Source organism: Aptenodytes forsteri, unplaced genomic scaffold, assembly GCF_000699145.1.
Source record: "Aptenodytes forsteri isolate BGI_AS27 unplaced genomic scaffold, ASM69914v1 Scaffold172, whole genome shotgun sequence".
Lineage (NCBI taxonomy): Eukaryota > Metazoa > Chordata > Aves > Sphenisciformes > Spheniscidae > Aptenodytes > Aptenodytes forsteri.
Genome location: NW_008795018.1, coordinates 12,223,175 through 12,240,114, shown reverse-complemented (window position 1 = coordinate 12,240,114; position 16,940 = coordinate 12,223,175). Strand labels below are relative to the sequence as shown.

General features: G+C 34.1%; 1 protein-coding gene across 1 annotated transcript in view; it reads right to left on the bottom strand.

Annotated features, from left to right (window-relative positions):
• Positions 1–16,321, bottom strand: part of ABCB1 (ATP binding cassette subfamily B member 1) — a 47,874-nt gene extending 31,553 nt beyond the window's left edge. The window contains exons 1-10 of the mRNA XM_019471097.1: positions 16,268–16,321; positions 14,608–14,755; positions 13,206–13,267; positions 8,968–9,159; positions 8,045–8,216; positions 6,914–7,038; positions 5,959–6,130; positions 4,181–4,294; positions 3,064–3,174; positions 254–379 (exon numbers count right to left, since the gene is read on the bottom strand). Coding sequence (XP_019326642.1) covers positions 254–379; positions 3,064–3,174; positions 4,181–4,294; positions 5,959–6,130; positions 6,914–7,038; positions 8,045–8,216; positions 8,968–9,159; positions 13,206–13,213 — 1,020 coding nt within the window. The 5' untranslated portion in view covers positions 13,214–13,267; positions 14,608–14,755; positions 16,268–16,321. The remainder of the gene's footprint in view (positions 1–253; positions 380–3,063; positions 3,175–4,180; positions 4,295–5,958; positions 6,131–6,913; positions 7,039–8,044; positions 8,217–8,967; positions 9,160–13,205; positions 13,268–14,607; positions 14,756–16,267) is intronic.
• Positions 16,322–16,940: the final 619 nt, after the last annotated feature.

Genomic DNA, 16,940 nt, shown 5'->3' with positions numbered 1-16,940 from the left:
GGAAAGGCCTTGACTCTGTGTAAGCACTGCTCAGCAGTAACAAAAACATCCCTGTGTTATCTATCAACCCTGTTTTCAGCACAAATCCAAAACGTCGCCCCATACTAGCTACTATGAAGAAAATTAACTCTATCCCAGCCAAAACCATCACAGGGAGACTTTACCATGTCATTGGAACAAGGGCAGTGAGACCAGAACTAGGCTTCCAACAACTGTGACACACAGAGCAGTCATCTCACTTGAGGTATCTTACCGTGCCTTTCTTGGGATCGTAAAATCTCTGGATGAGCTGAACAGTTGTACTTTTCCCACAGCCACTGCCACCAACCAGGGCCACTGTCTGGCCACAACTAACCTCGAGATTCAAGCCCTTCAGTACCTGTGCATGTAAGAAAGGTAACCAAAAAGGTAACAGTATGTAAAAATGTCAGTGTAAATTTGAAGAAACTCTAAAGACTACAATAAAGCATCCTTCATATTTATAGCAGAATCTAGTATAAAATAAAATTTATAAACATGTGAGTTTAAATTTTGGATAACTAATGACTTCAGCTTAATTTTCTTCATATTTACATCACAATTGGTCCAATATCAAAGTATTATACAACACACTTCACAATTACCCATATCATGAACCAGTTCATACAACAAAATAATAATAATATGATTACTACCCATAACTAAAATATAATATAGAAATAATTTGATACAATATTTCTGTATTAAGTTGCCTCACCTTTTTCTTTAATGCACCATGCAAACTACAGGAAAACTATTGTACAGTAAAAGTCACGGTTAAAAGTGACAGGATATACTCTACATTGTTTTTGGAAAGAAAGTAATTTTAGTAACCTTGAAGTATTTTTCCCCTTTTGATTAGAATTGCTGGTGGGGCTTCTTTACAACAGTAACATTTCATTGCACAATATATAACCTCTTTGTACTAGTCAGCATAAAATATAGCATTTCACAACCTTGGAAGATACAAAGTTTTGCCTTCCTTGGGACTCTTACAAAGGGTAAATGTAGCTCTTTGGTGCCACGTAATTGCTCTTTCATTTTATTTTCAAGAATATAACCTGTATTGGGTTGTGTAGTGGGGCTGGAGAACAGACACACAGTTAGCATGTCCATGCCATGTATATATTATTTTGCCCACCTTTCTGCTTAACCTGCTAACCTGAGCAGTAAGAAGATACAACAATAGGAAAAAAGGAATAAAGTGTTTTTGTTTCTACTTTACAGGACAAAAGGTATACAGGAGTCTGTACAGCTTTCACTACTTTGTACAACTTCTGTGGTTGGAAATGTATATTGAAATGGTGAAAAGCATATTTTTTGCTAATTAGTCTTCTAGAAGGACTAGGCTACAATGAACTACGCATACCTGAATGTCAGCATCTGCATCATGGCTAAGTGCATTTTTCCATTCTAAATGTACAGCCATGCACCGATATGTTCCGATATTCTCCCAATATACTTCCCAATACCTTGAGGCCCTGTGTCCTTGTCACTGTCTCTTTCTTCCTAATTTCTACCCTCAGCACTACCACTGCCTCTTCGCCTTTACTACCAATATTTGTGTGCTTTACAAGTGAAATATATCTCACTGTTTAGGAACAAGAGGCATAGACAAATCATAACTTTTAGTATGTCTTATTTTGCTATAATATTTTTAGATCAAAACAAGAAGTCCAATATAAGTAATAGCAATTGAAAATTTATGAAGCAGCCTTATTTAATCTTCTGGTCATAATGCTATAAGTAATGTAGTCTATAGACCTTGTACAGAACAACTCAAACAAATCTAATGTAAATAAAGTAGCAAATAGAAGTTGATCTAAAACCTGTGGATTACCATGGATTTCAGTGGACTATTGATCAGAACCTTTTTCCTATACCAAAATAAAATCCATAATTAAATCAACTTAGGCTGTTTCTAACAGCTTAAAGCAAACAGAGAAGAGAGAGTAAGGACAGCAAATAAATCAGTCTAGTGATATAGGAAGTAACTTGCAGTCTTCATCATGCCTGTCAGTTACTTTGCTGCACTTAATCCTATTGAAAAGAAGAGTTAACTTGACATTCAGGTAGATTAAACTTAGGCAGAAATTAACTACCCTGAGTTATTTGACCTCCTTATTTTTCTCTTCACTATAATTTATGAAATACTTACTGAATGTTTGGTGTAGCCTTAACTTCCTATAATTATTATCTCTGAAACCATGGGGGAGAAATCTCTATTCGTATCATACCTGTATAAACTTATAAAATAATCCACTGAGATCAATAGTTGTCTTTTCATTTATATTTCTATATGAAGAAAAATCAAGCACATTCACTTCATTCACTTTCTTGATAGAAGGAAAAGACGAAATATTTAACATATTTATGAGTAAAAATGGCTTAAAAATAAAAGCTCTGTGTCTTTCCTTTCTGCCTATCGAAAGTAAGAAAGATCCTTATATCAAGGTCAGAGATTTTCCTTCAAGGTAGGGAAGGAAATAGTTACATAGTGCAAAGACACTCTTCATGAAAATACTTTCAGAAATCATTCAAATGTCTTCCACCTCCACTGCATTAAGACTCTGAATTTATGATGGTGCTTTAAAAAGCAAACTTCTCTGTCTAGACAGACAAATACAGATTCTGATCTCTATTCCATATATAACAAGTTCTTGCTGGATCTGCTTTCTTTAACTGGTTGAGACATAGTCTGCATTGAGGTACTTTTGAAACCCACTGTCTCATTATTACTATACACAAACACTTGGGTTAGATGCATAAATTTAGATTCTGATATCAATAAATCTTTAAGTTTTACTGCACAGCCACACTGACTATAGCTTTAGACAGAAAATTATTCAGAAAATTTAACGTGTTTAGCTAAGGTGTAAATAATTCTAGCTAAAACCACTGTGATGGCAAGGTAGTTTTATATAAATTAGAGAATCAACTTGGAATTGTTATATTTTCAACAAAATGTTATTTATGTTACTTTTTTTTCCTAACAAATGATCCACATGTTTAACTGTAATATGTATAAAGTTTCATTTACAGTACCTCAACATCTGGTCTGGATGGATAATTGAAGTAAACATTTTGAAATTCCAAGTTCCCTTCAATGTGGTCTGGTTTGTAACCTGTGTCTGAATAACTGTCAATTTGAGGTTCCTGTGCAAAACAAAATACAAAAAAACCCCCAACTTATTTCCTAATGTTTTTTTTTCATAAAGAAGTCCTACAGTGCACCATTATTCTGCAGAGATATTAAATGTAATTTTAAAGTAATTTAGGTGAGAATTCTGAAACATGTAAATTGCATGATGTTTTGCTGCCTCATTACTATATTGATGATCTGCTCATGCAAGAATACTTTTATAATTTCTCCATTTAAGCTTTTGTGTGAATTTAGTACATTGTCTTTGAGACTGTACCCACAGCTAGCCATAATTTGAGATTCATTTCAAATCCTGATGATTTGATGCTGATGATTAACCTGAACAGATCATCTCTAATGATCTGTTCATACGCTGTTCATTTATAGCTTTACCCTTTCTGCTGAAACAGTTTGTGTGAGAAAGAACCAATCCACTGACCATTGAGCAGAAACAGAGTCCTTAATTATCACTGTGTTTGTTTCCATCCAGGGTGGGTCTAGAACTTGAAGCATATCTTAACAATAATCCAAAACATGACATTGCATTTCATAGATCTTCATTAGCTAGCAAAATTGCAGCTTCCCTGATTTCAGACTTTCTTGGCAATTGCAGTATATATCAAGGATACCAGGTTGTGTTTTACTGATTTGCCAACACCCACGCTACTGGTGGTGCCACTGATACCTTGAAACCTATTTCATATACCTATATCGGCTGTAATCACATATCTATACAGCACCATAGACGTGCCCTTCATGATAAAAACATTAGCGGATACCTCCAACACCAAGTGATTCAGAGATCCAGTACTTTTACCTTTGAAGGAAGAACTGGTAACTCTAGAAGACAAAGAGGAACTGACTAATAATTACACATTCTATCTGCTTTTATGTTTCTATTTCTGCTTATTTTACACACTGTTATTTACTTTTACTAATTTCATATCCATAAATAGTGCTTGTACTTTAAAAAGAAGGGTCTCTCAGTTTTGAAATGAGAGTGAGGGCAAAGATACTCACATTGTCTATGATATTAAAGATTGCATAGGCAGCTCCTCTTGCAGTAGCAAATGCCTCTATGCCTGGAGCAGTCTGTCCAATACTGAAAGCTCCAATCAATACAGAGAAAAAGACCTGAAAGAAATGTTTCTGGTGACATATATCAATTCTTATGTAAGCAGAGAATTACATTTATTTATTTATATTAGAATGTCTTTGGGGGAGGCTCCATTGCCTGTTAACGGAAGTTTAAGGAATCTAGAATTAAAGAAAAAATGAAAAGATCTTCTTAAACAGAGAATAACATTAAGAAAAGGGCTTTTTAAGATTTAGCTGAGAACTGAGTTCCTGCACAATGTGAATATTGCAAACATATTGATAAGAAGTGAAAAAGTGACTGAGACCTGCAAAATCTATGCCAAAAAAATGTATAATCACACTTGGTGTCTCAGGGTTTATTGTTCTAATTCATTCTTTGGCAAATGATGTTCCAAAGACCAGAAAGTATATTGCATATCTTCCAATGGAACAAAGACAGATAGGCAAAGCACTATCATTCTGCTTTCAAAGTGACAGTGACATAGAAGTATACAAATCCAGCTTCTCCATCACAAAGTAATAAAGGATCCCTCTGCTGGAATGAAAGAGAGTGAGTGCAAGCAAACAAGAAAAAACAGAAAAAGAAAAAATATATTATTTTCTCAGAGAAGCATAGTTTATTGCTTTCAGCTAGTATCAAAACAAAAGTAATAAAAACACACTGCTCAAACAGAGATCATGATAACAGCCACAGTATATCAGAGCAAAGGTCCATCACACCCATCATCTTTTCTCCAACAGTGGTCATTCACAGATGTGATACCTAATAAGGCAACACCCTCCTGTTCATCTTATAAAAACACCATTCCAATGAACTACAACATAGACAACAGAAATTGCAAATACTTTGAACTGAAAAAATTACACACAAGGGCATGAACCTCACTAAGATGTTCTGTATGCCAGCCTGTCTTTAAAAAGAATAGGCAGGTTCAAAAGAGCCAATAACACATCAGAGCCATTTTTTGCAAACTTCAGTGATTCATAAATAAAACAAAACAGGTAGTTTAAAAAAGATATAAATATATACATATGGTCTCCTGGCTGGGTTTCGTCATGGTTAACAGAGTTATTCTTCTTACCATATTTGTTTGATATCTCATACAAAATTAGAATGGTTGCCACATCAAGAGAAGAATTTAAGTCACAACTTATGAGTTATGATTTTCTTCCTTTGGTTAGATGGTGAGATATTTCCTAGTCACCAGTATATTTTTCTCCCCCTTGATTTCTAGAAACACTGAGAAGTGATTCCAAGCTCTTATGGTGCAAAATATAAGAAAAGTATCAATAAAATGATCCACTTAGACAACACAACAGCTAAAAAAAAAGTATTTGCTTCTGCATCCTGAAAATATATTCAGCCCCATAAATCTGAAAACAAATAGCAACTAGGAAGGGTATGTACTTCAGTTTTTGATTGAACAGTTTCTATATCAGTCTGATCTTATGGAAGTCAGAAAAGATATAGAAACAGTTGAAAATAATATATGTTTTATTTGGCTTGTTGTAGATTTTGAGATACTATAGAAACAACATGTAGGCTTTTGTGGTGAGAATCTTTTTGTTAAGAAGGGATGCTATTTTGCTGATTTTGGCACATAATTCTTATTAAACTCAAATAAGTTCCCAATATAAACTTTAATGTATTTTCTTTAGCATTTTTTACTATTATTGGGAATTTGCTCATTAATACTTACTGTAAGAACATGGCCAATAGTGTAATCATCAGTTAAGATCAAGGTAGTTCCATACCAGAAGGCCAGTGCATATGATGCATATATCAGTAAGAAAGCAGCACCCATAGAAATATTAGCTGTAACAGCCTTTTTTATCCCAATCCGTTTAGCATCTTCTAAATTTTCATGGTATCTGGAAAAAAGATAGAAGTTCAAAATGGAACTTCAGACTTGTTCAGACTTGTACCATGGCACACAGCACCAAAAACTCTGTGGATGAATTAGAAAAAGAACACTCACAAAGTACAACAAGATATATAAAATATATACCCTAAGACTGTACAAAGGTAAGCCTGGTAGTCAGGCACAGAGACTTTAAGGTAACTCCTAAAAAGGCCAACTTCAGTCAACCTGGTATATAGAAAAAAAAGGGCATTGCAGTTCAGGGACTGGCATTCAAGTTCCTGAAATAACCTGCAGGTCAGTGAACTTTGATCGTGAACCATTCATGACAGGTTTTGAGATTATAATTGTTAGCTTAAGATAAAAGGTTAAAATATATCACAAGAATGAAGTTTTACAGTATAGTGGAAATAGAGATAATGTTTATTAGTACCTTCACAACAAGTACTATGTAATCAGACTACCAATGATACCATCGTCTCTTCTCATAGCAGGGCCTTTTTTTTTGTCTAAAGCTCTCACTGTGTGATGTTTAAAGTAGTTTGTACACTTTCTAGAGTAGAGACAATATATCAACTTATTTTGTCATTTTCTAGAAAAATAACTAATTGTCTTTCAACATGTAGTGAAACTTATAATAGCCTGTAACAGACAATTTCCCATTACCTAAAAATGCAGGAAGCATAAGACTTAGTTGTTTTGACAGTTTTCAAAAGCAAAGATACAAGAAAATTTCAAACCATCTGAAGCGAGTACTTTAAAATCAGCTGATGAAAGGAAACATTGCTCTTACCTTCTAATTTCTTTTTCCTGTCCTCCAAAAGCTATTACAGTACGGACTGCTGCCAGAACTTCCTCTGCAACAGCACCTGCTTTTGCATATGCAGCTTGTTCTTTGTCAGTGAAAGCAGAGAGAACCTAATACAGGATCAAATATTTTGACTTAAGAAAAACAAAATGAGCTTAAGCACTTCATAATCACTTTTATCACAGTTACTTTCTTCCAATATGAAGCCTTTTGGTTATATTATGTATGAGTGCAGAATGTTCAATATCAAAATCCTTAAGTACATTATGAATTCAAACAAATAATTCAACATTACCCATTCTCAACAAATAAGGGCTGGATTTTCTACTCTGCTTTCACCCATTGCAGGAGATTAGATGACTACTCATACTGAGCTGGTGTGGTTCTCCCCAGGCAGATCTCCTCAGCTCATTCTCATCTCTGGCTACCTTAGCCAGAGGACTCTATAGCTTACATTAATTGGCCACAGTCCATGAAGACTCTTAGCCAGTAGACCTATGTAGCACATGCTTCTCTACTCCTACCTTTTCCGCAATACACTCACTCAAGACAGAGAAGGCTTATATGGTCTTTGAAATGTAAAGGAAATAAAGTACTATAAAAATCTGAAGGCTTCCAAACTACATAAGTCACTTACAGAGAAGTAATTTAGTACTTCTCTCACCTAAGTCTGTCTAAAATTTCTTACCAAAGCTGTTAACAACTCTGAAAAGAAACTCTGTGTGTGAGACCAAGACTTGGATTAATTTATTCACTTATTTTTCAGGAGGTGCAATTATTCCTTTCAACAGAACAAGTACTCATGTTGATGAAGTTTAACAGTTACAGATGTGGATTCTACTTGTGTATCTTGCTTCCTTTTCTATATAAAAATATGCTATATTGGCAGAAACCGCTTAAAATCAAACAAGTCTGTCCAATCTACAGGAATTATAACATTCAAACTACATGAGGGTACTTATATACAGTTCATCTAAAAGCTTATGTACATAGATGTTGTCAAAAGCTATAATTGTTCTAAGCAATACATTCTAACAGTAAGAATTACAGATATGTAGATTTATTTCATTATGTCTCATGAATATAAAACCTGACACTGAATGTATGCTAACCTACCTTTGCGCAGAGGGCTGCTGAAAGTCCCAGGACAGGACTGACTGCTAGTATTACAAGGGTTAATTTCCATCCTCTTATGAGACCAACAATAAATCCTGTTACAAACGTTGTTACTGCTTGAACAAGCAATCCAATTTTGTCACCTATTCCTTCATTAATCTTGGAGACATCACTGAAAAACAAATTACGTCCAGACAGGAAGGAAAATGTAGAAAGCACAAGAAAGCTTTTCAGTTTTGTTACATGGGCATCTGTATAGAGGGCAATCTTTATTATTCAATTACTTCCAAACAATAGTTTGCTTCAAGATAAAGAACTATACAGTGTGGTCAAGGAAAGTTTCATATTTCTTGTGAAAACGTAATGCTATAAACCTGTTCTTGTCTGAAAAGGTTGAAATTCTGCCTACAGTGCAAAGTTACTCTCACTTTCTTAATTCCAAATTTTGATCTGTTTGGAAACTGTGGGATATCTGGAAAGAAAAGATAAAGCTTTTCATGTAGGCAAAGAGAAAGGAATAGCCTGTCATGCAGTTAAAGCTGTTCACACTGCTGGGGTCAGTCAGCACCTTATTCAGTCCTCAGTGTGCACAGAAATGAACTATGTTTTGTCTTCATGGGGGTAATCTCATAGGTTGGGCTTTAGTCATCCTCAGAGTTCACAGGAACTTGTCAAAATGCTTTTCTGATATCCTTGTGTCAGTCCAATATCAGAAGTATTAGAAGTTCAGTCTCTGAGACTCTCCATGAGAAAACTTGAAAACTTCATTTGCCAATGAAATAATTCAATTTAGTTTCACAGTGAAATTCCATTTCACAATGAAATAATTCAATTTAAAAATAAAAATAAAAAAAATTGTACCTCATAACCTCGTACATGCTTAATAAGATAAAATAATAGTGGTAAAGGTATAGTATACTTACTCTAGAAGACGAGTGTTAAGTTCTCCCACATCATTTACATCAAACCATCCAATTTCCTGTCTCATAATTGCATGAAAAAATTTTTCTCTAATTTTTTTTATTTGCCGGCCTGCTGCTAGGGTCCAAAATGAAGTTTGGATGTAAGCAGCAAGAAGAACACCAGCTCCTATTGCAGAATAGTAGTATGCATATCTGAAAGAAAAAAAAAAAGGCAAGATTCCATTGAAATAGTTTTAATTACCTCGTTAGTCTGTATTTAGCTTGATGCTTACTTCTTCTGTTTCAGACCTGACTTAGAATTTATATGTTTATACTAGGATTTACACTTCTCTGTAAAACTTGCCAAGTTTTCTATGAGTAATATGTAATATCAGTTTTCAGATATGCAATAAATGAAACGAAGCTATTGTTAGACAGGAATAACTTTTTCTTTTTGTCAACATAGTATATATTTTCTCATAAGAATATTTTAGAACTATATTTTAGATATAATACCCTTTTCACTTAAATGTGTCATTTCCAAAAACTCCATAACATTTTTGTTTTAACACATATAGACAGACCTAATCATATATACCTATATTCATGCACACATTTACATCATACAACATGCCTGTTTATATAAATATATATGCATGGATGCTGTAAATATCTCCCAATTTGAGAATACAGCATTACTATATATACATCTATTGCAAGCAAATGCCATTAGGTCAAAAATTCTTTTGCTCTTTTACTCATAGCTGATATTTTACTTTTAAATTAATTCAGCTCGGTGCAATGAGCAGGGTGTCAAATCAAAACCAAGGAGTGTGTGAACCACTACATTTCTCAAACTGGAACTGAATTTAAGCCACAGTTTTAAACTGTTCAAATAGAATCAAATCAGATTTGATTTGATTCAGAATTGACATCAGCATCAGTTACAGGTGAACTTAAACCAGAACTAAACCAGAAAAATGTAACGGAACTAATTCCTTGTTTGTAAAACATGACCAAACCCAATGGCTAAATATTCATGGTGTATATTACCTGTAACTGTAAGGCTACTGCATCTATATAAAAGTAAATACATAGCAAAAAATGTAAAACTCTTTAAAACTCTTAGGACTTTCCCTTACTGTAGTAAGTTATGCATACTGATTCTTTAGAACTGTAGCATGAAACTTGGCAGGAGCAAATTGCAGGAATCTGTGTGCAAATGCTCTGCTCAAAAAAAGGAGAGAATGGCTTTATAGATGAAACTTTTCAAATTTTAATCCAGTCTTTTTTGTGGCTGATACCATACAGTTTAGTCAGGGACTTTGGAACTACACTCATTATGAAATGAACTTTATCTAAACTGTTTAATAAAAACGGGTTAATGCCTAACTGAATGCTGGATAGTTGAATATTGACCTCGATCATCTTCAGCTCCATTAAAACTCTACACAGAAACTACCGAACTAAAACCAAGAACACTGCTTCAAAATTCAGCAATAATTAATTCAGACAATTACTTTATGATGTTACTTCACATCAGAGCATTGTTTTATGCTTGGACTTTGTTTCAGGACAAATTGTATCAAAAGGGATTGATATCTTTGCCAGATTCCATGCTGATGAAATATATTCTGTAAATTCACTGCTGAAACTTAACCGAGAGTAAATGCTCACTGCACTGTAAAATAATGGTTCTTTTTCTTTTGAGAAATAGTTAGGTTTTAGCCAAACTGTTGTTTGAGTAACAAACACAACCAAGTCCACATGTATAGTTCAGTACTTGAACACACCTATGTGAGAACTTTGTCTTTGTAAACAGTTTTTATTATTATTTGACCTGCTGGCAGGCGTTCTTAGAGAAACAAGGGGTGGGTACAAACAGCTGCTTCTTCAAACCAGCGGACACACTAACTCAAGGCTCTATCTAGAAACTTTAGAAAAGAGAGCCTGTTCCTGTGCTGCTAATAAGTAATACATTCCTCATTCAACGATTTGTTTCTAAAGAGAAACTCGGGCTGCTTTTTATTCATAGTTGTACTTTCAGAGTGAATGTCTAAAAGACAAGGTGGCATGCATGATATTAATAAAAGATCTCCCTCAAACAGACCATCTCTTAGGGTCCTGAGAACAGGCAGTTCTCAACATTTAGGTGTTGATGTAGATCTATGTTAACATTTACACTTTCTTTGTGTCAGCTTGTCTGTTTTCCTGTACTCTTTGTTCTTTAAGCAGTAGTGACTCCTAGACAATAGCCCACTGAGGACAATGGGATGCTTCCTATTGTTTTTAGTTGAGATGATGTGATATGAATTCAGAGATTAAAAGAACCCCAAACCTTTAATCAAAAATAGTTCTGATTGGTTGTTGGTCTAAAAGACTTATAGATGACACATTGATTTACACACTACTCTTATGCTATAAGGGTCAGTAATACCTTGTGTGATTCTAGTACATCCTGCTCTTAAAATACAGGTTAGATACGCTTGAGTAGAAAAAAAAAAAGAAAATATGTTGATTTTAATGCTGTGTCATTACTTTCATTTCAAAGTGGAAATTAAAACACTAACACAAATATCTTTAAAATTAAGATAAATTAATAACAGCAAGTGATAGAGTTTTAAAGGCAATCCAACCATAAGACCAGTTACGAGAAAGAAATAATTAAACAGATAGAAATACAGAAAAAAATTAACTGCCGTAGAGAAAATAAATCGGGTATTTTTTACATTTGCAAGAATAACAGAACACTCAATTAAATTAAAATGATCTAATTTTACATTTTAACAGAAAATGCTGTTTATACGATACTTTATAAAACTATTGGACTTGTCAAAATATATGCTGGAGACTAAGATCTTAGTGAATGTCAGAAAAGGAATTCTATAATTGCATACGTAGTAAGAACAACTTTTAAAGTTCCTTTGGAATAAACATAAGACAGACTTTAAAAATATTGTGCAACTACGCATCAGATATTTACTAAACATAGAACAGTTAGGGTAACTTTACCCATGCACAAATTATTTTGTTCTGCAATTTTGCCTTCAAATTTGCTTTCAAATCACTGGGCACAAGTATATTCCTCTGAAGGCGTGTATGCATTACTCGCATTCATGTCAGAGACTAACTGACAGAAACGTTGCGGAAGCAACAAACTTTGTGCATCCATACTCTCTTATAAAACATAATTGCCAATTCCCTGCCAGTTCATTCTCATTACATACGAGTTCTTCATTTCTAAGTAACACCCTTTTCCTAACTAGCTCTTGTTCATTTATTGTAGGGTAAAGAACTTTTTTTTTGGTGTAAATAATTTTCTTTTAATTAGAAACTTAACTACTTAATCTAAATGATCTATAAGCTTACAGTCCACTGTTACCAGAAATGATAACGCACTTCAATATAAAACACCAAGAGTTACTAGAGCGAATGCCTTATCTCCTCCTTCTCTTTAGAAAAGACAATTGCCTTGAAGACCACATCAGCATTCCTGAGACGTCAGATGTTTTTCAATACCTAATGAGGAACAGACTTCAAACTGAAGAAAAGAAGCGGAAGTGGTACAAGAAATTGCACATGAACTTTAGACATCCTGCATAAACCGAGTCTATGGACAGTGGTTAATAAAGCCCCTTAACAAAACACATCTATTGGCAGCTGATGTTTCTGCTTATTTGACCTTTTCTTTATGAAGCTTTGTAGCAGAAGCACCTACTGACTATTGTCTTCTGCTATTGCCAGCTCTAGAATGCTAGATTTAAGGTTGCATGTAATCTAACTCTGCATTTTCTGTAGTCCAGATAATTTAGTTGAACTCGATGCTTTGGCAGCAAAGTAGGTACTATCTGGCAATTTTAATTCTGCTTTTTATCAGTGATTCACCATAGCTCAAGGAATCGATGGATGATAATATAATTTTTCAGCATAACAATTACTGTCTATAAATTCAGAGGAAGAGAAGGTAGAAGGAAGGAAATGCAGATGGCATTGGGACACAGAGCACCCCTGAAAAGGGGGTTGGATGGGTGAGAGCAAGAGGTTACAGGGAAGTTGTTGGGAATGGCTGGGGATGTTCAAGAATCCTCCCAGTGCCTCCAATAATCTCATGTGCAAATCTTTAGTTACATACATTATTCAATCAACCATTGCTTTTATGTTATTTAAAGTATGCAAAACATCTGTGGGAGAAGAATGGCTTGACTAGAAATGTGTGCCTACATTAAAAAAAAAGAGAGGAAATATCAATTTCTAATTACCTTGTCATGTCTTTTTCCAGCTTGCCAAGAAATTCTAAAGAGGATCACTGCAGAAGAGCTTCCTTAGAAAGGAAGAAAAGAGTAAATACTTTTAATAGAGCAAGTTTTAACAAATTTGTTTTCCTGCGTGCTGTTCAGCAAATTTTGAGTTGCTACATCTTCTTTTGAATCAAGCTAATTTTAATGAAAGGAGGAGTGTGACGATTTCAGGCTTCTACCTATACAAAACCAATGATTATACTAATATAAGGTTAGTCATAACTCCACTGACTACAAAACTACATCAGTGTAACTTGAGATTAAAAGGTCTTCCTGGGCATTCACTAAATGCTCAGTTTGGTTTTTTCGTTTTTGAAAACACAGGGCATTTGTATAATGCCAAAACCCATTAAAAATACAGACCTAGACATTGACATCAAATCAGTAACTGTAGATAGCTTAACCCATTACGAAAACATTGGCTATAATGTTGGTGTTGGCCCTAAAATTTTACTGCCCCACACAAGAATTTAGTGACAAATGTTTTGAGAAGACTACAGCTGCAGCATTTTGCATTTGCACCTTAAAAATCTGATCAATTTATTGTACTTGGGAAGGAGTAGATCATAAATTACTTGTTCTGATAAAGGCAGTATGCCCATGTTTCTGTCTTATAGCAGCATAATAAGAGCAAAAAGGATGCAGGGCAGAAGACAGTCACATCCTTTATTTTTTCTGCATCACCATAGACTTTTATTAAAATGTTTAATAAAATGTTATTAGATAATATTTCAGGCAACAAACCTGTTCACAAGTTTAACATCTAATGTGTGAGTTCAGAGGACAACATAATCCGGTCTAACGGTGAGTTGATACCAAAGTGACAGTATCTCTCCTCCCTCTTGTATCCAGCAGTGCATGCCTGCCCTCCTTTGTGTTTGATTTCGTACTTCTGATTCAGCAAATGAGGCTATTCAACAAATTAATCCAAAAGAAATTTAGTACTTTTATTTTTGGTAGCGAATTTTCCGTTGGATCAATTTACTGATCTGATTCACCTTGTGAACTATAATTGTCAGATTTGATGCAAGGGAATCAACAGGAACTCATGCTGAGGAGATGGAAAACCAGCCTCTTGCTATTTATCACAGCCACAGTTAAACATGATTTGTTGAATGTGCACTGTAGTGGATAATTTGAAAAAATTAAAAATAAAATTTACTAATGCAGAAACTAAGAATTAGGAGCAAAAAAAATTCCATAGTGTATCTATTACAACAAACACAAGAGTTACTAATTTGCATCATAGTATAGTAGCAAGTTGGGGTTTCTGACATCAATATCTCCTGTCAAGATGCTTGAATCTCCCTGGCTCTTTTCCAAATATGAGCCATTGTTCTCTTCATAGCAGATACATTCTTACCTGAAAAATTTGAGCCTCCGAAAGCAACAAAGCTATCAGTCATATCACCAAAAATTAGCATCGCAACAGGGAGACTGCTTCCATGGGCTATTGCCAGGAGAGTGCCTAGTATCATTAGTAATTTATCCAACCAACTGGAGTATCGAAACTGTGAGTGAGAAGAGAAATTAATTCTTATTGTCGTATTAGAATGCTAACACAATGTTATGTCTACAAAGTCAAGAAAGTCAAGAAAAAGCTATCAATTGTAAAAATTAGCATCGCAACAGGGAGACTGCTTCCATGGGCTATTGCCAGGAGAGTGCCTAGTATCATTAGTAATTTATCCAACCAACTGGAGTATCGAAACTGTGAGTGAGAAGAGAAATTAATTCTTATTGTCGTATTAGAATGCTAACACAATGTTATGTCTACAAAGTCAAGAAAGTCAAGAAAAAGCTATCAATTGTACACCTAGTGTCACAAAACTACAACTTTATCTGATTAGAAATTAAGTTTACAAAACAATTTAAATGTACAGGCATAAATCCTTCTAATATAAGCACTTTTATACTATAAAATCTCAAAACCAGAGCAGTGTACTATTTTAATGCGTCAATATCTGCAGCTGGGTAAGAAAGGCCATATGAAAACAAGGCATAAGAAATTTGCCCTTTTTAACTTTGCCATTTAAAGTTCATATTATAAGAAATGTTAATGGCATTGTGATAATTAAGGCAATAATTACTTTTACTGTAAATTCATTATTATGCAGTCAGAAAAACTGTTCCTAATGTACCATAGACATTATCAAAATGTATTGAAATCATAAATACCGTTTGCCATTGAACTTAATAAAGTTTGAGCTCATCTGTTACAAAATCATTGGCTTTATTCTGTACTGCAAAATACTAAGTTTATTGTTGTAGATTATAGTGGTATGATGCAATTGTACAAGTGCAAGCTGGTATAGCAAAGCAGAGAAATTGAGCATTGGCCAGCATCATGGGCTATAATTTTATTTCTGTAATTTGCCATATCATTGCTGCGCATTATGCACACTAAACCTACAAAATATAAAACATTTCAGTATTACTAATAAAGGACCTAGGATTTACTTTGATTAAATATTAACAGATTGCCTTTTTTTAAAATATACAGAAAATAAAAAACTTCTGGAATTTAAGGTACTTTTTAGTAGATAATTTTTAATTTTAAGTTTCATCAGTGCCATGGCAGAGTTGCCCTTTACTGCTGACTCAGGTGAGTGAATAATGATTAATGGGGCTAATTAGTGTGATTAGTATCTGACTCAAGTAATTTAGAGGACAAAACCACACATAATCTTAGGTATACAGAGGCCAGAAATGATTGAACATGGAAATCCCTACCTTTCACAAACAAAAATCTAGCATGGATGTGTTTAGCATGATAACTTACTAAGGGAAGACTCCTAAGAATCCGTGTCAGTAATAAGACAGCTTCTTTAATAAACCCACATCCACAAAAAGAATTGCTTGATTGCTATACTATAACCAATATTCTGTAGTATCAAAGTATTTGGTAGAGATAAGACCATATATGCAGTACTCTAACATAATTTTAACCATTTTTTGTTTACACTTTTAAATGTGTCTGCGTGTATATATACGTACACATATATAGAGAGAATAAATCTTACCAGTGTAAATAGGCTGACCATCTTAGCATTTTCCACTTTCTTCTTCTTCTTTTCCTTGCTTAAAAGGTATGATCGTTTTAGTGCATTTAAAAAGCGACAACATTTCACAGAAATACTAATGCAATATATTAAGGAAGTTCAATTAAAATATAATTATGAAATAATTTTATAGGAAACAATTGTGTGTAAAATGTCTGTGATTTATTGAGTATTCTTGAGATGTTTGTATTTAAACCTCCAGGTATATAAATAGCATCAGCTCCTGACTGCTGTAAATTTAAGTCAAACTCTTCACAGTTCACCCCTCTCAGGGGTGAAACACCACCAACAAGGGCTGCTGGTTCCACTATCTGATCAGGGAAGTTATGAACTGAAGCAGCATATAGCTTTCAAAATGGGAAAGACGAAGATAACTTATAAAATCAAATTTTTGCACATGGGGTATGGGGAGTAAATAAAATGTTCAAGGTATGTAAAATATTGATTCCCTAAATATTGATTCATACTAAAAATTTTAAGGTAATTTTTAGCTGATGACATAACTGTATCAAAGATGTCCATTCCAACATAATTTCTGTCATATTTTAGAATTGTTTTTCAATAAACTGTAGTCAATACTGTGGACACTTAGTCCTTAAAAGAAAAAGATAAAAGGTCCTTCTGCGCTAAATGA